We start from the raw sequence: 24,352 nt of genomic DNA on the forward strand, positions 1-24,352 counted from the left end.
TGCCCATCGAGATGCTCGGAATCTATCCTGGTCTCAGGCTCCACCTCACAATTTCGCGTCTGTCAATTCCCGGCCCCGACAACATTATTGCTGGCTTGGTGAAGGACGTCTTCTGATGCACCGCATGGAAAGACCTCCCCGAGCTCTCATCACAGCTCAGAGCTATCTGCATGATTACACGCTCCTGCTACTGGCACGCGAAAAGGTAAAATAGAGCTTTGGTGCTCCTTCGCTCACCCCGCAAATCAATCCTCAGGAACAAAGACTTCGACCCGAGGACTCGTGTACAGATCTCGTCAATCTCGCCCGGCACCTGTCACGGATCTCGGCGACAGCGTCAGCAAGCGAAAAGAAGCAACAGAGCAAGCCACACTCTCTCAAAGTAGAGTCGAGCTATCTGCCTGTCTTGTCTTCGTGATGCCAAGATACTGCCTACCTGTATTGGGGGCGTCCTTCCAGCTCGTGACGCCTTCGTGAGGTGGGAGTGGTCGAGTTCAATCGACTACAAAGCCACAGGCATGGCGACCTTACCACGTGGTTCAAGGAAATCCATCGATGCTGAACTTCTGTACATTACCTCCAAATCGAAAGTACTTCAAATCGACAGGCTTCGAAGACAAAGGGAGGCGCCAGCCATTCGTCACCTGCCCCAGCAGTCAGGTAGCGAGTTCGCATATGCTCGTGGCCGAAGCATGAGTAGCACATAGATCTGTCATCGCCAACGATCAACGGACTTCACGGCGATGGCTGCGATGCATCTGGGAGTGGCTTGTTCGGGGTGAGAGGAGACTTATCCCGGCTACAAGCCAGAGCCAGTGATGAGCTGGACTGCAGCATTGTTCTCCAATAAGCATTATCGGACATCGTGATGGCCTTTGTTCCAGGCGCCAGCGACTGACTTCACGAAAGGCTTGAGAAACTCCGCCGCCACAGCGCTTCCCTTGGACTTGATGTCTCTGGCCACTGCCGAGTTAGCAATGACAAACACTCGACATGGGGTTCTCACTCACTGTCTGCGATCTGTCTAGCCTGTGTGCCCTCTTTGTTCGTATGCCTAGTTTACCAGCCAAAGTCGGGAAGTCACTTACTCGGACACCATGCTCGTGGGATAGTGACTACGCTTACTTACAATCGATGCTTTGGACGACTTGTTTCTGTGACAGATTGATGCTTTTTGCGATGCGTGGAAGAGGGTATAGCGCATCTCCCAATCAGCTACTGCTAAGACCATAACATGGAGTTGCGAGACTGATCCAACTCCTCGAACCGAGCCAAAGCGGCCAATGTATCCGCGTTTCACGCCAATGTGTGCCCCTTCAAACCACAATTTCAACATCAAAGGCTCACAGCACTAACAAAGGGGTTTCGCTCCTTTGATCATCTTCCCATTTCTCGACGCGATCGATTGGACCACTTCGAGCTCAAATGTGGTACGTCGTCTTTCCTCCAAAGCCCTCGCTCGTCCAACAGATGTACAGCTTTTCCAAAGACACATTCCCAAGACACTCAACATGAATGTGGCCAGATCCTTGCTTATCAAGCTTATGAGCTCTCTGCTTTGTCGACCACAGCGAAAAGACGTCCACACCGCGGGCAATTGGGGACCGGATAGTCCGCAAAGACTCTCTGGCGTCCCGTGTAGCCACAGCGCGCTGCTGCTTGACACTCGTACAGAGTCCAGCGAGTCTCTGGCTTGGACGTAGAGGTAGCAGGAGACACAGGTCCGCATGCTGCCTTAGCGATCGCGACAGCAAGCTCTGGGTACTCCATCATGACGTCCTCCAGCGTAGTCTTCGGCGCAGCATTGACTCCAACAAAGGGGTCCTTGGCGGCCTTCTTCACAATCTCCTCGCGAATCTCCTCCGTCGCCAGCGAGGCGTCGTATGCACATCTTGCCGCGTCTGCGAGGTCGTCGACGGAGCGGGCGCTGTCCAGAGCGGCTTTGAACTTCTCGATGGCGAGGACCTTCAGGGGCTGCATGTCGTATTTGTCGGCAATGACACACATCTGGACGTGGAATTCAAGCACTCCTTCTTCGGCCGGGTAATGCTTCTCGACGCTCGAGTCGTAGTCCCAGTAGTACATGTACTCGACAAAGGCATCGAGGATGTCGGACTCGTACTCGGAGAGATCGAGGGTGCGCTGAGAGGCCTCCTTTGGAAAGTACACACATTAGTCTGGACGTCGTGACCAGCAGCGGATTCAGACACTTACTGCGAAGCCCCCAGCGCATGCCTTCTCGAGGACTTTGGAGTGTGCCGAGAGTACGAGGCGGTGCACCTTGCATTGGGCGCCACGGGAGATGAGTGTGAAGTCGCAGAGCTCATCGAACTCATGCAGTCGCGCGAAGAAGGCCATCTTGTCTGCGTCGGTCGCCATCGCGGGAATGCTCGTCGCGTGGTTTTGACTCGAGGATGTTGATGTCGAGTGTGTTTGTGTGTTTGTGTGTGCTTCTGGAAAGAGTCGAGGGAAAGAGCGACCAGGCGGCGCTAGTGGCTGCCGCCAGCCGGCGCCGAAACCTAAAGCTTTGCATGTGACACGCTTGCTTAAGTGAATAACATCTTTACCAGGGGCGCTACAGGTCCAGCTACTCGAGATCATCTTGCGCACAGGCTATGGTCCAAGTCTTCACATACGTGAAATCGCATGTCGACTGGGCTCTATGCTGACCCCCAAGACTTTCAACTTAGACCGTCACATTCCGATGGGATCTGGAGCCCTGCTTCTACACGAAGCGGCCGCTTGCGAACTGGGATCTTCAACTACTCTTCTGAGCTCCTACCGGTATAATGCTCCCTCGCTGAGACCCCTTCATAGGACCTAAGGACTGTCTAGGTACATTCTGGTATATACTGAAATCATCCCTTCGCTTGACTGCCGCATCTCCTTACCGCTCCTACAGCACATGCACAAGCATGTCACAAAGGTGCGAAATCCGCAGTATCCGCATCATGACGATACAATCTTCAGTCATGAAGCCGATAGTGCCGGAATCAAGCCAGAGTCAAGTCCGTGTAGATATCGGAGGCAATTACATCCGCACGCATGTAACGAGGCTGATCGCAAGCGACAAAGACCCTCTATAAAATGATCGACTGTCAAGTCGAACTCACACAATGACACCCTCTTTATGTTGAAGCAGGACATATTGTAATATCAAGACTACCAAAACACCAAGCAGACCAACTTCCAAGACTGCAAATATGTCCAGCGAAGCCAACGGAAAATCGAGCCTCGAAACTTTCCCACTATGGATAGATGGAGCCACATACAAATCTCACAATGTGGATAAGTTCGCTGTCTTCTCAGCCAAAGAAGGGAAAGACGTCCACTTCGCCCAATCCGCCACTGCAGAGGTCGCCGAACAGGCCGCAGAAAGCGCAGCACGAGCAATGCCAGCATGGGAGAGCCAATTCTCCTGCTCGGCGAGACGAGAGATCCTCGAACGCTTCGCAGGCTTGATCGAGACTCGTCAGCAGGAACTCGTCGATGCTCAGGTCCAGGAGACGAGCACCTCGGAGACTTGGGCGCGGTTCAATATTGAGTACAGCGTGGGGATGATCAGGGAGATTGCCGCTCGCGTCACTGCTGTGTGCACGGGCGAGATGCCACCTATGTCTGCGACGGGGACTTTTGGCATGGTTATTCGCAAGCCGATCGGTGTTGTCTTGCTTATTGCTCCGTAAGACAAAAACCGCTTAGCCACCAGACTCACTCTAGCACTGACATGTATTGCAGTTGGAACGCAAGCGTCATTCTAGCCTCCCGCAGCCTGGCGTCCATCCTCGCAGCAGGTTGCACGGTCGTGTTCAAGGCATCAGAACTGTGTCCCAAAGTACACCACCTCCTGCTCGAGCTCCTGATCGAGGCCGGAGTACCTGCCAACGTGGTCAGTGTGATTCAGACCAGTCGTGAGGATGCCGGCCCGGTGACTGAAGCCTTGATCGTCCATCCTGCCATCCGGAAGATTGAGTTCATCGGCAGCGCCCCTGTCGGTCGGATCATAGGCTCACTGGCGGGAAAGTATCTCAAGCCAGTGTTGATGGAGCTTGGAGGGAAGTGTGCGGCTGTCGTGCTGAGAGATGCTGATTTGAATCACGCTGCAGAGAAGTGTATCACAGGAGGTATGGACCTCCTCGTAGCAAGACTCAGCTTCTTCTTCACACTGACTATCAACCGTGTCCAGGTTTCATCAACCACGGACAAGTCTGCTTCTCCACGGAACGCATCATCGTCGAGAAGCAAGTTGCAGACGACTTCATCGCCCTCCTCAAACAGAAAGCCAACGTCTGGCCCCAAGACCGAGGAGTGAGCGCCCGCATCATCCAAGCAGCTCATGACAAGCTCGCCGACGCTCATGCAAAAGGAGCAACGTTCCTTCTGGGAGAGCCTGCTTACACCTCGAAGACCTCCCTGGCCCCGGCCATCCTCACCAACGTGACCAAAGACATGGACATGTGGGACGAAGAGACCTTCGGGCCCTCTACCACCGTCATCGTCGTCGACGGCGAGGAAGAGGCTATCAAGGTCGTCAATGAGTCCAAGTACGGTCTTGATGCGTTCCTCTTCACGCGCGATATGAAGAAAGCGGTGGATATCGCTCGCAGACTGGAGGTTGGGAGGGTGAGGGTGAATTCTTCGGGTCATGAACGTCAGTGTTGTTAACCTACTCTTTGTATCGAACGTTTCAGGGCGCTAACGATGTTGTAGCTACGTTCCCGACCGCCCCTGTTAAGAACAGCGGTTGGGGAACGAATAACGCGGGCCATGGCATTGAGGAGTTTTTGGTGAAGCAAGTTGTTACTATGGACTTTCGATAGATGATCCCGATGTCTGCATTTGCAAGCCTCAACTTGGATCTACCACAGAGAACACGTTGCAATCCTATATCTGCCGAAAATCCTCTAGTCTTCTTGTAAGTGGTTGGAGTTAGTATACGGAAGCAATTGCTTCCGGAGATAAATGTCGAAATTCAGGGGCGGACAACGACGGGGTTAACACAAGCTCCGGTACATAAGTGTAGACACTTTACCGTCAGACTTCGGATCCAACCTATTCCATACTCTACCTGCGGACCGGAAGTAGAAGCGCTCTCGACTGCTTGGGAACAATGCCTCCCTCTCATGAGACCAGCGAGGTTGCTGGCATTGCCCGCGAGGATGAGCCGCCTCCCGCAAAGCGACAGAAAGTGACGGCTGCTTGTGACGAGTGTAGAGCCAAGAAGATCAAGTGCGACAGCAGACGAGAAGGTCGGTGTTCATCTTACTTGTGCCATTCTGACTGCGATGACTTGACGTTTAGGCTGACAGACTTTGACCAACCGCAGTCTGTGGCCCTTGTCAACGGACCGGTAGTTCCTGTCACTGGGGCATTCGAAAGAAGCGCAGTGCTGGTGTTTCCAAGCAAGAGCTTTCTCGTCTCAAGATCAGAGTGGAAGAACTCGAGACTGCTGCAGCGAAGTCTGCTGGGGTTGAAAATGCCCAGGCCTTTCCTCCTACGTCCCCGGCTGGGCCTCCTGAGTCGTCATTGGCAGGAGAAGATGCAGCAGAAACGCCAGCCATGATGGGTCTTGCAGCAGATGGCGCCAGTCCGCTAGGTCCTCGTCAACAAGTCCATAACGGATACTCCAACTTCAGGACCGTCAGCTTTGTCAACCAACTCCTTACCGCGATCGATGGATCATCCACTCCTGTGAAGCCAAGGTCTGCCCCACTGAGCCGTAGTCGAAGCAGCAGTGTATGGACCAAAGAGCCGAAAGAAGGACCCCGGGACCATATCTTGCCTAATCGTTCTCGGGCAGACCACCTACTGGCAGTGTACTGGCGACTTGTCCACACGCTGTACCCGTTCCTGGACGCCGACGAGATCGAGTCACGGTACCGTAAAGTATGGACTGGAGAAGACTCTGGAGCCGACTCAACGACTTTCCTCTGTTTGTTGAATATCATCTTCAGCCTGGGATGCCATTTCGACTCCACCACGGCACCAGAGACCAGGAGTGAGAATGCTGCAGTCTTCTTTGGCCGGGCGCAGGAGCTGCTCAGCTTGCAGTCGCTTCGCTATCCATCGTTGCTAACCGTTCAATGTTATCTGCTAATGGGCCAATTCCTTCAAAGTTCGAACGATCCACAGCTATGCTGGATTGTTGTTGGTATAGCGATCCGTTTGGCTCAGAGCTTGGGTCTTGATCTTGAGAGAGCAAACGCACGGGACTGCAAGTCCCAGGTTGCCCGCTGTGTCTGGCACGGCTGTGTGATGATGGACAGAACGCTGTCTACGGTCTTTGGGCGGCCGTCAATCATAACTCCGCGCGAGGCTGCATCAGTCCCTTTACCTGAGGCGCACGACAGAGGCATTGCTTGCAACTGCACCACGATGCCTTGTTCTAAAGAAGAGGGCCAGTCAGCGATGCACTTCTTTATCGAATCACTGAAGCTGTTCGAGCTCACAAGCAAGCCTCTTGAAGCCTTTCACGATCAAGCAGCGCCTCGCGAGAAGACGTCAATCAATATGACCCCATGGCCGCCGGCATGTATAGAGCCCAAAGTCCTTGCTGCAGTGCTCGATGTGGATAAGGCCACGTGGAGTTGGGTCAATGGTCTGCCTCTCCATCTTCGGCGAGACAGCACCGTCGTCAGATCCGCCGTCCATGTCCGCCAGACCAATATACTGTTCTTGAGGCATCGACTCTTCCGAATCCTCTTGTTCCGTCCAATTCTTGCCCGCACCTGCCACGCCTTACAAGATGGCCAAGCCCCCGAGAGCCTGGAAGATGGATTGGCGCTTGAAATCACGCTGCAATGTGCCGTCAGCTGTGTCCGAAGCGCCCTCGAGGTCATAAGCTTCTTCGACGAGTCCATCGCCGCGCATGATTTTGCCGAGCTGGACGAAGTGCTTTCTTCCTGGTGGTACAATATCTTCTACTTGTACACGGCCGCCACTGTACTTGTTGCGGGACGGCTTCATCCCTCGATCGAGACGCACTTGTCGAGGACCGTCGTTGATCAGGCGCTTCGGAATTCGATGCGGCTTCTGAATCACTTCTCGGGTTTCAGCAGTCATGCAGCTAAAGCAGCTCGCATAGTGGCTTTGTTGCTTGAGAAGGCTACTCGGCAGCGCCAGCGTGGTTCAGGTGCTCCGTCAGGGGTGAAATCGACTCATTGCGAGGGAGATGGCCAGCGAGCAGCAGGATCATCGTCTTCGACAACAGCCCACTTCGAGGCAACAGCTCGCGGGCTTCGACATGTAAGAGGGGAATCAGATGATACAGGCCTCGAAACGACGCGTGGAGTCCAAGGTCAGGTTGTTGGGAACGACAATCCCGGAGAAGCGGGACCACAGATCCTGGCTGACAGCTTTGGTGTTGGCTTTGATCTATGGCAATTGGACGACGACTTTAGTAACATGGCTTGGTTGACCGGCTTCCCATCTGAGTTTGGCACCTGGTAGAATGGCCAGCCGCCGAGTTGGCAGGCTGAGGCAACATAGCCAGTGTGTGTGATCAGATTCGGAAACAATTTGCTCCCAGACTATGTATCGTCTGTCGTCTGTCAGCGGGAGAACGAAACGGGACTTACATGCTGTGAAGAGGATGCAGCGTGGCTACGCCTCGAAGATCGTATTCCATTGAGTCTCATCAAAACTATTGAGACAGCCAGTAATCGAAGTAAGCCACCAAGCTCTTGAGCGACTGCTCCTTGCACCAACCTACGACACGTTAGCCATGATCCACGGAGAATCAACCACAAATCCTGAACTCACCCTCATATGGAACGTCAAGATTCGCCCTCAACGCAAACCCATGTTCGACCCCATGGAAAAGCTGCACCCCGTACTCCTTATTATCTTCAATCATGATATCCACAGCCTTGTTCCTCGACTCGGTCCCGAACGTATGATCAATCTCGGAGCAGCTCAGATAAAGCGGCGCCTTCAGGTTGCGGAAATGATGGTCCTTCAAGAACGCCGGATGGGCGAACCCGCCGACTTGGCAGGTTCCGTCTGCGAGGGAGTTGCAGACATACGGCGCTCCGAAGCAGTAGCCGACGCAGGCGTACTTGGTGCTGGGCTTGCCGTAGAGTTCTTTGACTTCCTTGGTCCATTCGGGGACTTTCTTGTCGGCCCAGGCGGCGTGCTTCATTACCCAGGCTTCGAAGTCGAAGCCTTCTTCTTTTGGCTGCCGGTTGGAGTCTCGGTGGAGGAAGATTGGGTCGTTCTGGAAGTAGTCCAGGCCGAGGGTTAGATATCCGGCATGTGCAGACCTGTCAGTAGTGTGGAAAGATTGATGAGTAGGTTGACGTATCTGCGAAGGTGTCCATGACCAATTGAGCGTTTGTGAACATCCCGAACACCTAAGAATCTGTGAGTACATGGCACGTGAGTTATACAGAAACGGAGAAGCGTACATCGGCGTAGTAGAACAAGATATGACCCTGTTAGGATGAATGTCAGCTGTGTCTATCGCATCAAGGCGCCACTGTTGACACTCACATTGCTCTGGCCAGGATTTGGCGATGAGATGTACGTATCGACTCCAGCAATGTTCTCGAACTTGCCTCTAGGACTTCCAACATGAAGGTGTCCCTTCAAACAGCAGTCTCCACTCGGCCTGCAGCTCCATGTCAGCTCTCTGCTCGAAAGTGTATTTCCCAAGCTCGACGAACTTCGCCAGCCACGGCACATCAACGTGTCTCTCGGTGGAAGTCATTGTCGTCAATTTCAGCTGTACCAATGTATTGATGTCGTCAGAAGAAGGTTCCTCACACAGCTCTCAAGCATGAGCTCAGATATAAGACGAGGCCTGCCTCGGTATCCGTCGGAGACAGCTCTCAAGCTGTTCCCTGTTCCCCTCTTCCAACAACCCGTAAAGCAGCGATTGGAGTCATTCTTGATCAGCGTTACTGTAGCGATGACTACTTGTTTTGCTCGCCACTGCGACTGCGAAAGCGAGCGAAAGTGAGTGGGCGGTTTGCAGCCCTACCTCCGGAGGTAAGAGGTCTCGTTGTTCAAGATCCGAGTTCTCCAGGTGTTCTCGGAGAAGTCAGGGGTGGCTGGAGCCCCTGTCCATTGTTGAACGTCCACTTGGAGAGGAGGGAGTCACGTATATATGCTGCAACATTCCTGGACGCAGCACTCGCCCATATGGTCAGTAAATTGGCTTCAATCTTCAACCCACCGATGGGCAATGGCTCCCGATGTCCTTCGACTTCGGGGCGAAAGGACGGAATACAGTAATCCTCACAGAATTGATTGTAAACCAGACAGAATCGCTAGCTCGAGTAAATCCACTGTTACCCATTCAAAGGTAACAGCTATCTCGGACAGCAATGCGTCTTTTCTCAACTTGCTGTTCGGCAACTGCTGTTTTGTCCGGTGCCAAGCATCGAGTTTTCCGACGGGAAAGTCGGTCGCCCGTAGGAAACCAGACGGAAAACATCAAGGGACCAGCTCCTTCGTAAAGATAAGATGGGATTGCAATCGATTGTTCTTTCAAAACCGTCGGAAAGTGTGTGAATTCCTCAGTATCATTCACACCACTCCAGCATAGCATATCTCAGCCATGGCTCGATTGTACGAAAACGTTGACCAGGACCAGCTCCAGCGTGATGCTGACGACTCGCTGTTGCATTATGGTATCCGGATTCCGTACATCCATGAGATGACATTTGGCTGACACAATTCAGGCACATCCTTCCATCCAGAAGTCATTGTTCATGCCGAAGGCCGAACGATCGTGGGTAGCTCTGGACTTCGGATGCTGGACTGGACCTCAGGGCAGATGTCAACGTTGATCGGCCATGGAAATCCAGAGATCGTCGAAACGATTCACAGCCACGCGAAGAATCTTGACCATCTCTTCTCGGGCATGCTGAGTCCGCCTGTGATCTCTTTGGCAAAGCGTTTGACGAGCTTGACGCCCCCGGGATTAGACAAGGCGTTCTTCTTGAGCACCGGTGGCGAGAGCAATGAGGCTGCGATCAGACTCGCGAAGTTCTATACTGGCAAGTTTGAGATCGTCGGGCTAGCGGCGAGTTGGCATGGTGTCACTGGCACGGCGATCGGAGCACAGTACCACGCCGGAAGGGCAGGTTATGGTCCCAACATGCCTGGCAACTTCGCCTTGCCAACGCCAAATGCATACCGATCAATCTTTCGACATCCAGACGGCTCCTACGACTGGCGCACTGAGCTTGACTATGGCTTCGACCTGATCGACAAGCAGTCATGTGGTTCGTTAGCAGCACTGATCCTGGAGCCCATCCTATCTTCTGGAGGAATGCTAGTCCTTCCACCCGGCTACCTCAAGGCTGTGAAGGAGCACTGCGAGCGACGAGGGATGTTGCTGATTATTGACGAGGCTCAGACTGGCATTGGTAGAGCTGGCGACATGTTCGCTTTCCAACACTTTGCCGAGGACGAGGGTGTGGTGCCGGATGTCCTGACGCTGAGCAAGACGTGTAAGTTCCTGTCAGATTGCTCAGACAAAGCCAATTAATTGACTGACGATGAGCGCAGTGGGTAATGGTCTTCCACTCAGTGCTGTGGTGACAAGCGACAGGATTGCCGAGTTTGCCAAGGAGAACCACTTCTTGTTTTACACAGTAAGTTCATTCATGTTCTGTCATGGAGCGAAGTCTAACTCGCCTCAGACTCACATAAACGATCCATTGCCGGCCAGCGTTGGTGATAAGGTGCTCGAGATAGTTGTCAGAGACAATCTGGTGCAACGCTCGCGGGAGCTAGGCCAGAAGTTCCAGAAAAGGCTACAGACTATCAAGTCTCGTTACGGCTGCATCGGCGACATCAGAGGGCGAGGTCTCATGGCCGGGTTGGAAATAGTGGCTGATCGCGAGACGAAGATAGGAGACCCAGAGCTGGGGGCTGCGGTCGGCACCAAGATGACAGAACTTGGGCTGTGGGCGCAGCTCAGCACAATGCCATCTTTTGGTGGAGTATTTCGATTGGCGCCGCCTCTCACGACCACCGATGAGGAGTTGGAGACTGCCCTTAAGATCATTGAGGATGCTCTTGCGTCGACGCCTGGAACCAAGCCGCTGTACTCGGTGACGGAGCGGACAGTCTCGACGCCTCAAGTTGAAGCAAGGCTTTGAACTTCAATGCAAGACGTGTGAATTGGAAGTCTGTCGGAGGGACGATTTGGTGATTTGATAGATAGATCAAAAACTTAAGGAAGTGATGGGAAGGGGGAACTGTCAACAAACTCGAAGTCAGGGTTCATCCCGTGGCCCATGCACCTTCCCAGCCTCCAAATTTCTTCTCGACGCGTCTTCTCCTTCACTTCAGCGCGTCCATGTTATTGAATTATTCTTGATGTAGAATACGAGGACGAGATTGCTGTATACCAGTATCATGAAAGAGAGGTACACCGTGACTCCGCCTTGCAGCGGAATATTCGCCTGGGCGGCCGCGGGCTTCTCCGCCATGACAAGGTCTTCCCGATAAGATCAAGGCCTCCTCTATCTCTTGTCCAACTCTCACTTCTTCTTCAATTGACAACAAAACGCCTTAGGTGCCCTGACAATACCTAGCTCTCATGGAGAATGCCGTGATATCGACTCCAGCTGAGAGCCGCCCGTACCGCTCACACAAAGTTCCAGCCTGTGACCTTTGCAGACACCGGAAAATCCGATGTAATATTGATATACCCGGCCAGCCATGTCGATTCTGCAGGGAAAGAGATTATACTTGCGAGTATTCACAGAAAAGCGAGCATGTCGATGGCGACTCGCCGGCAAAGCGACGCAAGACACACGCAACTTCGTTCTCTGGAGGAGGCTCTCGGTTGGCAGAGAAAGGCCTCGCACAGTTCCCAAGCGTCGCTGGTACATCGCCAACGGAGTCATCTCTCATACTCAATCCTCCAATGGCCGAAGATATCGAAATCCTCGAGCACTATCTCACGTCTAACGGGCCAGGCGGTGCGTCGACAGGAAAGCCATACAGTTTGATCTCGAGTGCACCCGGAAACCCTATAATATACCTCACCGTACCTAGGCGGCGGCAAGGACTGTCTACGGCTGTAGACCCAGGTCGCACGCAGCGAGAAGTCATAGAGCAGGTGCTTGGACCTTTGAAAAGCGATGTCATCGCTCTGTAAGGCAAACGAACCGACCTCATACAGCCGAGTCGTTGACATTGCCAGGTATTTCGACAAATTGCATCCTTGCTTTCCTATCCTTGACGAGAAGACCTTTCATGAAGTCTGGCAGAAGGACCCGAATAGGTTGTCCTCGACTTTGGTCTGCGACATCTACGCATCAGCTTTGCACTTCTGGAACACTTCCGAGAAGCTCAAACGACATCCCAGGCCAGACTTAGTGGTGGGTTCCAAACTAACGGGAAACAGAGATCTCATCACTGACTACATGGAAACAGTTCCTTTGGAATCAAGCGGTCGCTGCTATACAGGAAGACTTCCTAGGCTCAACGATCTCCACCGTACATGCAAGCCTCTTAGACCTCATCGGGCGGCCAGTCCTCTCCATTACTGGCAACATAGTAACTTTGGGTCGTACTGTGACCCTGGCGCACAGTCTTGGACTCCACAGAGACCCAACAAATTGGAAGGCAACTGAGCACGAGAAGAATGTCCGCATCAGACTGTGGTGGGGCGTGCTCATACACGACTATTGGTGTGTCCAACACTGCTAGAGGCATGCAAATACTGACCAAATAGGTCGAGTCATGCCCATGGCACCCCACCTCTGATCCACAGACAGAATTGCGATGTTCCACTCCCCAAAGTGGAATCTCTCCTCACCACAGACGCAGCAGAGACCCATCAGCGATCTGCCCACTCATTCCTCTATCTTTGTCTCTTGTCAAGGATTTTGGGAGACTTGCTACCATTCGTGTACGCCCTGCAGCCAGATCACGAGCAAGTATCGAGACATGTCCGTCGACTCGAATGTGCGTTGGACGACTGGGAAGCTTCGTTGCCTGACTTTCTCCGCGTTGGTGTCTCGCACGAAGTCGTGAATGGAGCGAGCAGTCTCCATTTCTGTTTCCTCTCATTGAAACTGCTGCTCTGTCGAATAGCATTTAAGGTAGGTCAACGCAGACACTTGCTCCTACTGATTTTTGTGCTGACAACTCAGAAGACATCGAGCTCGGTGCTAGCTGAAGCAAGATCTTACCGACTCGCAATGCTTCGAGAGGCAGCGTCTGCCTTGACGGAATTCGTGTGCTCCCTGGAAGCTACGCAACTTTCTGAGTTCTGGTTACCATGTAAACCTCTCTACGAAACTCTTTCTCTGGCTAGCTCGCTGACAATCATAGACACCGCGCACCTGCTCGTTTCTGCGACTACGATACTGTTGCGATGTCTGCTGGAATCGACAGATCTCGCAACCAAGAAAGACTGCGCTGCAAAACTTCTCCGCCTCCAGCGACGTCTTGAAACGGCCCTCGAGGCTTCAGAATGGGACCTCGCCGACTTCTGTCTGGAGAGATGCACCGAGCCCATACACAAGATCGCTACTGCAATGGGCATCTTGGACGAAAGCCCAGCTCTACCCTCAACATCCGCCCAGGACGCTTCTCACGGCCATAACGTGTTTGAATCGGACACGACCTTCCCCGAGCTCCCCTCGGACTTATTCCTTCCCGTCGATTCTCTGGACTATCCTTTCGACGCGTTGTGGGACGTTTCGCTTTGAGTTCAGAATCCTCGTTTTCTCTATCGACTATTGCTTATGATACAATCCGGTTTCAGGAGGCGGCACCCCATACCAATCGAGACCAAGCTTGTCCTCTGGATCTGGATCCGGCATCTGATAGTAGCCGTCGTATCGCCACCAGGTTCTACCTTCCCAAACATCCTCTACTGGCAGAACGCCTTCAGCCTTCATGCAATCGCGAGTCTTGACTGCGCCTTTCCAGACTCGAATCATATTGGCACCACACACTTTCGCAAGCTGCTCTTCCGTTGCACCGCGGTCAAGTATAGCCTTCAACAATGCTGGATAGCAGCGAACATCCTCAAGACCTGGTATGACGCTCGCGATACCATCAAAGTCGGAGCCCAAGCCGACATGATCCCAACCGATGCGATTCGCAATGTAGAACCTGGAAGTCGTCAGCATGGCTTCGAGGATGTGATGGTACTTGATTGCGGACAGGTGATCTAGAACCATTTCCATCTTCGCGTCCTGTCTCCTGGTGGTGACATGCTCAGGCACGAATGTTACGGCAATCAGACCTCCATTCGCCGGTATCATGTCTAGGATTTCGTCTGGGACATTCCGAGGGCAATCAAACACAGCTTTCACGTTGGAGTGTGAGAACATGACAGGTGCTCTGGTTAACTCTAGCGCTTGACGAGCGCAGTCTGGAGAGACATGTGAGAGGTCGATTAACATTCCTGCCTGCGTTAGTTTCGGGTTTGCGACAAACCGCTACGCGCCGCCTACCTAACCTGTTCATCTCCTTGATCACAGATCGACCAAGGTGCGAAAGACCTCCATGGACTGGACCGATCTTCGACGTGGACGAATCCGCAAACGCATTGTTACATACATGCGTTAGAGTGCACTGGATCAACGTGCTTAGGGGGCGTTATTGTATCGAACACCTGATTCTGGACTTACATATCGCACACCGAGGGAGTAAAAGGCTCGAATGATCCCGATGCTGTTGCCTGCCATATGCAGACTATTGGACGAGTCAGCCGATTCCATGTGTCGACAGAGAGGCCACACACCCTTCGATGCCAATGGAACACGCAATCTTGTTATCCTTGTAAGCTTTTTCGACATCTTCAGGCTCGAAGATGAGCTGAAAGGTATCCGGATAACTCTGGACCATCCTGACGGTCATGTCGATCTGCTCAGTAGCATCACGAGCCTGGGCGATGTCAGTACTGCAGTTAAGGTTGCTTGCGTTCACCTGCCATGTCGCTATACTCGGGAGTAGAGAAGTTCTCTGCGGACCGGAGACATGGGACGCAAATGCTCCAGAATTGGGCACCAACGGCGCCCTGTCCTGGATTTGAAAGTCAGCCTACCTGAGACTCTGGACGAGGAACTGTCGAACAACGTACGGAGTCGAGGAATATCTGTCATCCCTCTTTCGAAACCCTTTTGCAAGTCGAACTTTGGATTGTCGTGTATCCTGCCATGGAAGCAAGCTCGCCTAGCAACAGACTGGTAAGCAAAATTCTGGGCTTATCGACTGCATATGCTAAATGGTACTAACGGTTGTTGTGGGAGGTCATTGTGAAGATCGAAGAGTGGCGTGCTTTTCAGAACTCGCTTTACCCTCGAGTCGATGTCGAGCGCTTGGTATGAATCCATCGCTGTCTGACCAAATCTGGAAATTTCGTGTAGCGACCTCTCTCTGAATTCTTCACGAACAGTGAACATGAAGAAGAGCAATGTCTGCCAAAGATGCGGAATGACTTCCCTATCAGCTATCGATAGGTGGACAGGGATCCAAGATATCGCGGGCGGCCAACTTCTTGCCCTTTGCAGGGTTTCCCGCGACGGAGAACTCTTTCCCGGGCTATCGGGTCGATGCTAGCACTATGTCCCCTCCTATCTGTCGTTCCAGGCATATGGTTGGAAGAGATACGGTGTGACGCCGACTGCAAACACGGAAAGATATATACGACGGGCTCCAGCCCTAGCATATGCCTGGCCTAAAGCTTGCTGGCATACTTCGCCATGATCGATATGGAGTCCGGAGACACAAAGAGCTTTCGTGACTCTGTCAACAAAGCAGAGGTCGATGCTGCGTATGGCGTTTATGAGGACATTCGAGGTTCCGAGGTGGACAGCGCAGCGCAGAGATCGTTGTTGTGGAAGATTGATCTGCGCTTGATGCCGTTGATGTAAGAGCATTGAAGCTGTCGTCGGGCTCTAGAAAGCAATGCTGATCGTAGCAGATGCATCACTTACATGCTGCAATCGATTGACAAGACGACACTGGGCTATGCGGCCGTCTTTGGTGTAAGAGACGATGCGCACCTCAGCGGCACTGAATATTCCTGGCTTGGTGCTCTGTTCTACCTCGGATAGTGAGTGACCATGTCACTTGTTGTAATCGCAGCGCTGACTTACACAATCACAGCCTTGCTTGGGAGTATCCAACGGGTGAGACATCACAAAGTGCCCAGGCTTGGATGTGCAGGACTGACTACTGCTCACAGGCTTGCTGCTACAAAAGCTACCGATCGCCAAGTTCATGTCTATCACTGTAATCCTCTGGGGTATCGTCTTGATGTGCCATGCTGCCGCTTCAGACTTCGCCGGCCTCGCTACCGCACGTACCTTTCTCGGAGTGTTTGAAGCTTCCATCAATCCTGGCACGATGCTTCTGTTCTCAAGGTGGTATCGTCGAATCGAACAGCCTCTCCGCATAGGCATCTGGGTTGGAAGCGCGGGACTCGGATAAGTGAGTCTTGTTTCAAGGAAAAGCTGGATCTCGGACGCTGACACAACGCAGGTGCTTGCTGGTATAGCGTCGTTTGGCATCGGTCATATCGGTGGAGCCCTTCCCAGCTGGAGATACATATTCCTCATATGGGGTGCCATCACAACTCTCTGGGGCATTGTTATCTTATTCTTCCTTCCCGATAGTCCCGTTAAGGCCAAGTTTCTGTCGGAGGATGAACGAAAGGCTGCCATCGATCGAATTAAGGAAAACGAGACTGGCATTGAGAACAAGCATTGGAAGAAAGATCAGGTGCTGCTCATTGCCTTGCGAGTGTAGTCGCATATACTGACTGGCCCACAGTTCATCGAGGCAATGCTTGACGTAAAGACCTGGCTTCTGTTCGTCTTCGCTGTCACGAGCAACGCCCCCAATGGAGGGCTGACCAACGTGAGTAGAAGGCGCTCGTCCGGCTGGTCAAGACTAACACGTAAACAGTTCCAAAGCCTCATCATCAAGGGCATGGGGTTCTCTACGCTCGAGACAACACTAATTCAAATGCCGAGCGGTGCCGTACAATTCTTCGTATGCACCGGAGCAACGTAAGCACACATCGACCGATCGAAAAGCATTCACTGACCCTCCGCAAGATATTTTGCCTCTCGCTATCCCAATGCACGCCTGGTGGTGATGCTCATATGCCTCATTCCGTTCCTCGCCGGCACGATTGGCACCTGGCTGGTCCCGCAATCTGTCCCGTATGGTCGGCTCGTATGTCTCTGGATCTCGTTCTCCTATACGGCGACATGGACATTGAGTATGTCCGTTGCTACTGCAAACACCGCTGGACACACAAAGAAAGTCGCCACGAATGCGATGCTGCTCATTGGTATGTTACACCACCCGAAATTAACCGCTTCTACGAGACTGACTAGTCTATAGGCTATTGCCTTGGAAATTTTGTCGGCCCGTTCTTCTTCGTAACCAAGCAAGCCCCTAGATACGAACTTGGCGTGGGTATGATGTTCTTCTGCATCGGCATCCAAGTCCTCAGCATCGGCGGCCTATGGGTTCTTCTCTGGAGACGTAATGTCTCGAGACGGAAGCTGAATGCTACCAACGACCGTTCCGCTGGATATGAACTGGGCTTCCAGGATGTGACGGACAAGGCGAACAAGTACTTCGAGTATGTATATTGATTCAAGAAAGGGGATAATGCAGACAGACGACGTTGTTTGGCAGGACTGCGAGCGAATCAGTACCTAGAGCCGCCACCCTATGAGGAAAAGCCCTCCGTGCAACTACAAAGCATTTCCGTGCTTCTGTGATGTTCGCGTTCATCACACGTACTGCACTTTTTCGTCGTCTTCCGGCACCATCCGAGCAGCATGCTCCAATTTGAGCGGGCCATTGACGTAGGCGTTGCGTTGCGAAGCTTCCATCGAGCTCCAGCCATTGGAGCGGCCGTGGTGGTTCGAAAGAATATGTATAAATGGCTGATCGATCTGACAGAAACCACTAGCTGCCATTACACATCGTCGGCCGAGAAGACTGAAGTACGGTACAGCGGTTCATATATACAAGGTCGGTCCTCACCACGGACAGCAAGCGAACACAAGAAGCAATTTTCTGTCCATCAAATCGAACCACGTCCATCGAAATCGAACAGGCAGACATGTCTTTCCGCGTAATCGAAGATGTCGCCTACCGCACCAAAGAGGGTGTCAAAGCCCCCGACCCCGTGGCCTACGAACAGAAGATCTACCAACGAGGTCTAGAATACGAACGACCACCATTCACCTTCCAAAGCCTCAAATGGGAAGCCCAGGCCGAAGAACGCATGGCCGCCGAATCCAAAGGCTACGTCGTCGGCAACGCTGGAACAGGAGAAACAGCCAGGAAGAACCGCGAGGCGTTTGCCAAATGGTCCATCGTGCCCAGCCGTCTGAACAAGACCAGTGAACTACCAAACCTCTCGACGCAGGTTAAGAGGATCTCAGAGCAGAGATTGCCGTTTCCGATTGCGATTGCGCCTGTTGGGGTTCAGAGGATCTTCAATCCGGATGGGGAAGTTGCGTCTGCTAAGGCCGCGGCGAGGGAGGGTGTTCCGTATATTATGAGCACGGCTTCGAGTACGAGTATTGAGGATGTGGCGAAGGCGAATGGGGATGGCGTGAGGTGGTATCAGCTCTATTGGCCGTCGAATGAGCATAACGAGATCACGGCTTCGCTTTTATCGAGGGCGAAGAAGGCTGGCTTTTCGGCTTTGTTTGTTACCTTGGATACGTACATTCTTGGGTGGCGTCCGAGTGATATGGACAATGGGTGAGTCGTTCGCGTAGAATGTTGTCCTTGTAATTAGACGCTGACGAACGCACAGCTACAACCCTTTCCTCCGAAGCGACAATATCGGCGTGGCAATCGGCTTCGCTGATCCCGTCTTCCGAGCCCAGTTCAAATCGAAACACGGAGTCGAGATCGAAGAGAAGATCCACGATGCCGCAGCCGAGTGGACCCAGACGGTCTTCCCAGGCTTCTCCCATAGCTGGGAAGATATCAAGTTTCTCAAGGAGCACTGGGACGGTCCTATCGTCCTGAAAGGAATCCAAACCATCGCTGATGCCCAGAAGTGTGTCGAGCTCGGCCTGCAAGGTATTGTCGTGAGCAACCACGGCGGTCGACAGGTCGATGGCGGCGTCAGTTCGTTGGGAGTACTTCCTCGAATCGTCGACGCGGTAGGCGGCAAAATCGACATATTCTTCGACTCTGGCATCCGATGCGGTGCGGATATCGCCAAGGCATTGGCATTAGGTGCCCAAGGCTGTCTCATCGGAAGGCCCTACGTCTACGGCCTGGCTCTGGGAGGACAAGAAGGAGTTAGCCATGTGCTCAAGTCATTGCTAGGAGATTTGGAGCTGACACTGCATCTCGCTGGCATCCAATCCGCCAGCCCTGAGCATTTGAATCGATCAGTGTTGATTCGCGAGGATGAGTTGTGAAGTCGGGGCGAGATAATACATAGCAAGGGAATAGTCACATGAAATCTGGCTAAACCCTTTTCAGTGTACGAACGCCCCTAGCAAGGTTTGCTTGAAGTCGCCCCCAGCCTGAACGGGCAAACAACGGCTTCGGTCTTTCGCTCGATACAACTCTCCATGCTGATAGATGAAGTTGCTCCGTCGACGTCTTCGAACTGGCGCTCTAAACTTCTCTATTTGATTCGTACAGCAGCCTTTTCGATGCTTCGCTTTCTAAGCATCCTTTCAATATGCCGAGAAGAGACCATGGAGACGAAGTGTCTGCTTGTATATATACCCGTAGAGAGGGCCTGTAACACATCCATATCAGCAAATCATCATTCTTGACAAGCAGGCTTCGACAAGAACCACCCACATTCAATCACCATGTTCCCCGTCACCAAAGTCGCCATCGCCGGCCTGTCAGGCAAGATAGGGAGCCTCATCGCCCAATCCCTCCTCAAGCACCATCCAACCGTCCAAATCAACGGCATAGTCCGCAGCCCATCCAAAGTCGCCACCACCATCGCCTCCAACTCCAACGTCCACATCCATCAAGCCGACCCCTCCAACCCCAGCGCCCTCCGCAAGGCCCTCGCCAACGTCGACGTCTGCATCTGCTGCTACCTCGGCGACAATGAACTCATGGTGCAAGGCCAGAAAACCCTCATCGACGCATGTATCGCCGAGAAAGTCCCCCGTTATATCGGCTCGGATTACTCTTTCGATTTCCGCGGGTTGAAGAAGGGGGATCACCCAGCTAAGGATTTCGCGTTGGAGTATAATGCGTATCTGGAGGAGAACGAGAAGGAAGGCAAGATCAAGGGGGTGCACATTTTGAATGGAGGGTTTACTGAGGTGATTTTCTCGCCGTTTCTGGGGTGGTTCAATGGGGAGGGGAATGGCAAGTTTACGTATTTTGGGACCGGGGATGAGAAGTTGGATATGACGACAATGAAGGACACGGCGGCGTTTACGGCAGAGGTGGCGATGGATGAGAATGCGAATGGGTATTTGAATGGTGAGTGCATCGCTTCGGTATTCTGTTTGGGTCATCGCTAACGAAAACCAGTCGTCGGAGATCGCAAATCCGTCAAAGAGCTCGCCAAGGTCTACGAGGAGGTGTACGGTGTTACCCCTGAGGTCCAGCGCCGAGGCTCTTTCGAAGACCTGCACAAGATCATGCGGGAAACGTTCCAGAAGGATCCATCGAATATCTTCGCCTGGATGGGCATGCATTACCAGTATTATATGGGAAAGGGATCCGTCACCCTAGGCAAGGATGAGAATGAGCGGCTTGGAGACAGGAAGCCTCAAGGCGTGAAGGAATTCTTGCAGAGCTGGCCAAGGGAGAGGGTGGCTATGAGTTATATGTCGTAGCTTTAGCTGGGGTTGAGGATATGGAATGTGTGAGCCATGGAGTCCATCGGTGATGAGTCCAGTCGGTATGCAGTTTTTCTACAAGTCCAATGCCATTGTCTCGAGTTCGTAGCCACAGGCCTTCGCGGGAAATGACAGCAGCGCTCTTATTCGGCTGTTGTTACTTTTGTCCAGATGTGCGCAGATCCTCGTGCATTCGATGGTAGCAGACTCTGAGATCCACCATTGATCGAATCGGCTGAACAGCGCACACCAGTGAGCAAGGACTAGCAGTGCCTCCTCCTCGTCAGCTCGAAGTCTGTTTATGAACTGAGGTGTTGCATCGGCGATGAAAGCCAAGAAACCGGTGATGTTGTGGTAGGTGGCATTGGGGTGGAAGAGTTTGTCCAGCATCGCGAGCTGCATGTCCGTCTCAGCGATGTAGGGCGAGGTAGGTTCAGGATCGCATAGGTCTCCGAAAGAATTTATGGTACAGGATCCCTGCTGAGACCCAGAGTGGCTTAGGTCGTCCACGCCTGTGTTTCGCCATTGGTCGAACTCTTGAATCAGGGGTAGCCAGATACCATTCTCTAATCTTTGCCGAAGACCTGCGGTATCTAAGAGCGTCCTAATCCCTCGCATTGACATGATCCAGGTAGGTCCGTTGTCATCCTCGAGGGCAACGTGTTCCGACGCTTTCGGCGTCTTGATGAAAGCAAGCATAGCGTGTAGAAGCCCACATGCGAAGATTGCATCAGCGTCTTGTTCTTGAAGATCGTGCACAATTGCTGAGGAGTACATGCTCAGGGAGTGATGATAGTGCAAAGTCGATGCGATCCAGAACTTCTTCCTCTCCTTGGGTGACGTCTGTCTTTCAGCCAGATGAGCAGCCGATATTGCTATGATGGCATGAACAAGATGCCCGGCGTTCAATGCCAAGCGTACGCCATGCTCTTGAAAGATTCTTTGACAGGTGGGTGATCCCAGCCAAGAATCCTGACAAGCAGCGAAATGATCTATTACATCGAAAGCGTGGTTCCGTTTGTAAACCGCGGTTTTCTCAAGCTCCGTGCAAGGGGCGTTGCTTTCGATCAAGACTTCCATTATGCGGGCAGTAATGATAGGGTCCCATGTGATGCCACCATTGTCGTTTTCGTCGGTACGTCTCGGTTCTGCACGATGTGGCGAGGGTCGCGAGCCAGGTGGGTATTCGCACTGGATGCCCTTGTCCCGACATTGATTACATTCTGGCAGACCTTCATCGCACTGAGAGACGTCAGTCTAAGAACTTGACACAATCCATGCCAGAAAAACCGACTTTCACTCTTCTCTGCTTACAGCCTTTGCAGCCTTTCCGGGACTTGTGATGAAACCTCCGACTGCGCAAGCCGTTCTCATTATATAGTGATGATTCGTTCTGAGACTTAGTGCCTGGCTGCTCTATAACCCAAGCCAACTGCGTCTGCTTCATGTCAGTGGGAATGACCGAAATGATGGTTTTGTAGACTCACCACTGCCATGTATCTGGTGAAGACTTTTCCCCTTGAAGGACAGGATGGGTCCACGAACACAGATGGCTTACTACGAGATCGTCTCAAACAGTCGCCCTATCCCTACGATATTGAATCCTTCGCGACAAAGTGCTAGCCAGCTGAGCGATGTGGTTTCAGGGGTTAGGTAAGCACCATCGGTTTCGCCTTAGCTCGTGCAAAGCTCGGGTCCGAAAGTTTCCTGCAACCCGACCAACACCAATACCACCGGCAAGTAGTGTTCCTTTGGCTTTGTCAACTTATTTATTGCAATTTTGCTTGACGACGGCGTATTAGTTCAGCCAAAGGTACATCGTCTTCATCGTAGAAATCGGCGACCTCATCGACGCCAAAGTCGGCCAAACGTTCGCCTTCTTTGTTTCGCCATCCTTCTTCACCGGCATCATCCTTCGCAGTTGTTCGTCCACGAGGCTTTTCTTCCTCGTCGGATTCCTCATCCGTCTCGATTGCATCCGCGTTGTCGACAAAAGGATCAGAGTTCTGCTGAGTCGTTTGTTCGAGACGCTCGTGGAAGGGACGTCTACGAACAACGTACTCTCCGTCGGCGTCTTCGTATCGTGCGATGTCAGCCGCTTGTCTCTTCTTGAAATCGTCAATGTTCCAAGATTTCGTGAATCCATCGCCGACCAAGTTAGAGCGCGGGACTCTGTAGAGTCGATCTGGATCTGGCGGGGGCCATGGCTTGCTTGGGTCTGCAACAAGTTAGTAGTGGGTAGGTTCAGAAAGTGATGAAGGACTACCATCAATCTCGTTGTGCTCGAATGAAAGCCCACTTTCGACGCTTGGGCTTCGCGCAAACGGCCAGAACCATGCGATGGGATTCCAGGTGCCCATGCCTTGGCATATGTTCGACAGGATACCGACGTCCCATGGAAACTCTTGATGCTCGATGCGGACTTTCACCCCGTCAGGACCATCAAGGAAGCCACCTAGAACGCGGGCTCTTCGTAGCAGGGTGTGATGACGTTCAATCTCCCATCCTTCGATCGTCCAGGTGTTGACTGCCAGAGACCATAGTGTTCGCCCAAGCAAAAGTGTAAGCATGAACAAGATGCCAGAGTTCACGACGCATAAGACGAAGAGGTGGCTTAGTTGAAATGAGGACGGTCCGAGATACTATCAAATGCGCATTAGATGAACATACTTTGTGTTTGCAAAGTAACAACATGCAACATACATATGGTAGGCTGCGTTTCTGCCACAGGATTGCAGCTCGTCCATAAAGGAAGCATTCCAGATATGCCATCGATGCAACGGCATAGAACAGGAAACGAATGAAATGCGGGACCGTAACGTGAGAGACGCAGTTGGCTGGGAATATGTTACTTACCTTCCAATGCAATTGTGTTGAAACTACCTACCGGTCCACACACAGTGATGGTCCATCTTCTTAACACACCTAATCGTCTCAGAATGCTGCCTTGCACAGACCGTTTGCGCCCTTGAACTGACCGTTTACACGTCTTGCAGTGATGAGCGCGCGGCGGCTTGAATGCCTCGCACCTTCTGCACCATCTGTTACTCTGAGCTGCAACTTCAGCAGCAGACTGAGGAGAGCCTGGCTCAGTGCCATGCACTCGATCCTGCCAGTCCTTTGGGATCCTGCCTGGGTCGGTGAAGCAGGTCCTCCAGTAGCATATCAGCAGACACGTCACCAGAGTGTTGAATAGGTACGCGTCTCCCTTCCGCAGCGGCCCGGGTTCGATGTAGTGGAATAGCCATTGCGAAGTGAAGGCCAGAAAAGCCACCAACAGTGTCACGCCGGGCGGTGACAGTCGCTGTACTGATGGCAAATCCATGAGACGTTGTTGGAGATGTCCAAGTCGCGTGTCAGGAGTGAAGGAGAAAGCGCCAGTGAATAAGGTTCGGCAGCGTCGGCCCGATCTCCGTTGACGTGAATCTGCTGCAGGCCCCACCATCTCCAGCCAGCATCACGCCGCCCACAACCTCCTCTTGCCAGACTCGCCATATCCACCCCTCACCGCGCCGCCAACTGTGCCCGCCGAGGCCATTCCTCCCTCCCGTCGCCGCCCC

General features: G+C 52.7%; 12 protein-coding genes across 12 annotated transcripts; 7 read left to right on the plus strand and 5 right to left on the minus strand.

Moving 5' to 3' along the window:
- Nucleotides 1-1,542: 1,542 nt before the first annotated feature.
- M409DRAFT_25730 (uncharacterized protein) lies at nucleotides 1,543-2,379 on the minus strand (the record flags this gene model as incomplete). The annotated part of the gene is made up of 2 exons (XM_033807812.1): nucleotides 1,543-2,154; nucleotides 2,215-2,379. 2 exons carry the CDS (start codon nucleotides 2,377-2,379, stop codon nucleotides 1,543-1,545), a joined length of 777 nt encoding a protein of 258 aa, XP_033664842.1.
- Nucleotides 2,380-3,203: 824 nt separating this feature from the next.
- Nucleotides 3,204-4,820, plus strand: M409DRAFT_37130 (uncharacterized protein; the record flags this gene model as incomplete). Its single annotated transcript, XM_033810676.1, has 4 exons — nucleotides 3,204-3,682; nucleotides 3,739-4,124; nucleotides 4,187-4,657; nucleotides 4,711-4,820. The coding sequence occupies 4 exons, from the start codon at nucleotides 3,204-3,206 to the stop codon at nucleotides 4,818-4,820; spliced, it is 1,446 nt and encodes a 481-aa protein (XP_033664843.1).
- A 290-nt stretch (nucleotides 4,821-5,110) lies between these two features.
- On the plus strand, nucleotides 5,111-7,449 carry M409DRAFT_57060 (uncharacterized protein; the record flags this gene model as incomplete). Its single annotated transcript, XM_033813499.1, has 2 exons — nucleotides 5,111-5,249; nucleotides 5,327-7,449. The coding sequence occupies 2 exons, from the start codon at nucleotides 5,111-5,113 to the stop codon at nucleotides 7,447-7,449; spliced, it is 2,262 nt and encodes a 753-aa protein (XP_033664844.1).
- A 193-nt stretch (nucleotides 7,450-7,642) lies between these two features.
- M409DRAFT_25733 (uncharacterized protein) lies at nucleotides 7,643-8,707 on the minus strand (the record flags this gene model as incomplete). Its single annotated transcript, XM_033807813.1, has 6 exons — nucleotides 7,643-7,707; nucleotides 7,762-8,261; nucleotides 8,299-8,351; nucleotides 8,406-8,432; nucleotides 8,491-8,608; nucleotides 8,664-8,707. The coding sequence occupies 6 exons, from the start codon at nucleotides 8,705-8,707 to the stop codon at nucleotides 7,643-7,645; spliced, it is 807 nt and encodes a 268-aa protein (XP_033664845.1).
- Nucleotides 8,708-9,559: 852 nt separating this feature from the next.
- M409DRAFT_57061 (uncharacterized protein) lies at nucleotides 9,560-11,111 on the plus strand (the record flags this gene model as incomplete). The annotated part of the gene is made up of 4 exons (XM_033813500.1): nucleotides 9,560-9,632; nucleotides 9,684-10,457; nucleotides 10,516-10,601; nucleotides 10,650-11,111. The coding sequence occupies 4 exons, from the start codon at nucleotides 9,560-9,562 to the stop codon at nucleotides 11,109-11,111; spliced, it is 1,395 nt and encodes a 464-aa protein (XP_033664846.1).
- Nucleotides 11,112-11,554: 443 nt separating this feature from the next.
- M409DRAFT_57062 (uncharacterized protein) lies at nucleotides 11,555-13,290 on the plus strand (the record flags this gene model as incomplete). Its single annotated transcript, XM_033813501.1, has 5 exons — nucleotides 11,555-12,079; nucleotides 12,397-12,653; nucleotides 12,698-13,067; nucleotides 13,122-13,248; nucleotides 13,283-13,290. 5 exons carry the CDS (start codon nucleotides 11,555-11,557, stop codon nucleotides 13,288-13,290), a joined length of 1,287 nt encoding a protein of 428 aa, XP_033664847.1.
- A 416-nt stretch (nucleotides 13,291-13,706) lies between these two features.
- M409DRAFT_68202 (uncharacterized protein) lies at nucleotides 13,707-15,314 on the minus strand (the record flags this gene model as incomplete). Its single annotated transcript, XM_033817723.1, has 8 exons — nucleotides 13,707-14,088; nucleotides 14,140-14,383; nucleotides 14,433-14,553; nucleotides 14,610-14,673; nucleotides 14,723-14,865; nucleotides 14,912-15,003; nucleotides 15,062-15,153; nucleotides 15,217-15,314. 8 exons carry the CDS (start codon nucleotides 15,312-15,314, stop codon nucleotides 13,707-13,709), a joined length of 1,236 nt encoding a protein of 411 aa, XP_033664848.1.
- Nucleotides 15,315-15,683: 369 nt separating this feature from the next.
- M409DRAFT_68203 (uncharacterized protein) lies at nucleotides 15,684-17,591 on the plus strand (the record flags this gene model as incomplete). Its single annotated transcript, XM_033817724.1, has 9 exons — nucleotides 15,684-15,850; nucleotides 15,905-16,036; nucleotides 16,090-16,112; nucleotides 16,169-16,389; nucleotides 16,465-16,704; nucleotides 16,756-16,842; nucleotides 16,891-16,994; nucleotides 17,043-17,281; nucleotides 17,335-17,591. 9 exons carry the CDS (start codon nucleotides 15,684-15,686, stop codon nucleotides 17,589-17,591), a joined length of 1,470 nt encoding a protein of 489 aa, XP_033664849.1.
- A 476-nt stretch (nucleotides 17,592-18,067) lies between these two features.
- Nucleotides 18,068-19,391, plus strand: M409DRAFT_57065 (uncharacterized protein; the record flags this gene model as incomplete). The annotated part of the gene is made up of 2 exons (XM_033813502.1): nucleotides 18,068-18,717; nucleotides 18,773-19,391. The coding sequence occupies 2 exons, from the start codon at nucleotides 18,068-18,070 to the stop codon at nucleotides 19,389-19,391; spliced, it is 1,269 nt and encodes a 422-aa protein (XP_033664850.1).
- Nucleotides 19,392-19,796: 405 nt separating this feature from the next.
- Nucleotides 19,797-20,789, plus strand: M409DRAFT_57066 (uncharacterized protein; the record flags this gene model as incomplete). The annotated part of the gene is made up of 2 exons (XM_033813503.1): nucleotides 19,797-20,430; nucleotides 20,482-20,789. The coding sequence occupies 2 exons, from the start codon at nucleotides 19,797-19,799 to the stop codon at nucleotides 20,787-20,789; spliced, it is 942 nt and encodes a 313-aa protein (XP_033664851.1).
- A 78-nt stretch (nucleotides 20,790-20,867) lies between these two features.
- Nucleotides 20,868-22,239, minus strand: M409DRAFT_68205 (uncharacterized protein; the record flags this gene model as incomplete). The annotated part of the gene is made up of 2 exons (XM_033817725.1): nucleotides 20,868-21,940; nucleotides 22,083-22,239. The coding sequence occupies 2 exons, from the start codon at nucleotides 22,237-22,239 to the stop codon at nucleotides 20,868-20,870; spliced, it is 1,230 nt and encodes a 409-aa protein (XP_033664852.1).
- A 322-nt stretch (nucleotides 22,240-22,561) lies between these two features.
- M409DRAFT_68206 (uncharacterized protein) lies at nucleotides 22,562-24,117 on the minus strand (the record flags this gene model as incomplete). Its single annotated transcript, XM_033817726.1, has 5 exons — nucleotides 22,562-23,010; nucleotides 23,059-23,434; nucleotides 23,496-23,629; nucleotides 23,680-23,717; nucleotides 23,771-24,117. The coding sequence occupies 5 exons, from the start codon at nucleotides 24,115-24,117 to the stop codon at nucleotides 22,562-22,564; spliced, it is 1,344 nt and encodes a 447-aa protein (XP_033664853.1).
- Between the last annotated feature and the right edge of the window lie 235 nt (nucleotides 24,118-24,352).

Source organism: Zasmidium cellare (genome assembly GCF_010093935.1).
Source record: "Zasmidium cellare ATCC 36951 unplaced genomic scaffold M409scaffold_28, whole genome shotgun sequence".
Lineage (NCBI taxonomy): Eukaryota > Fungi > Ascomycota > Dothideomycetes > Mycosphaerellales > Mycosphaerellaceae > Zasmidium > Zasmidium cellare.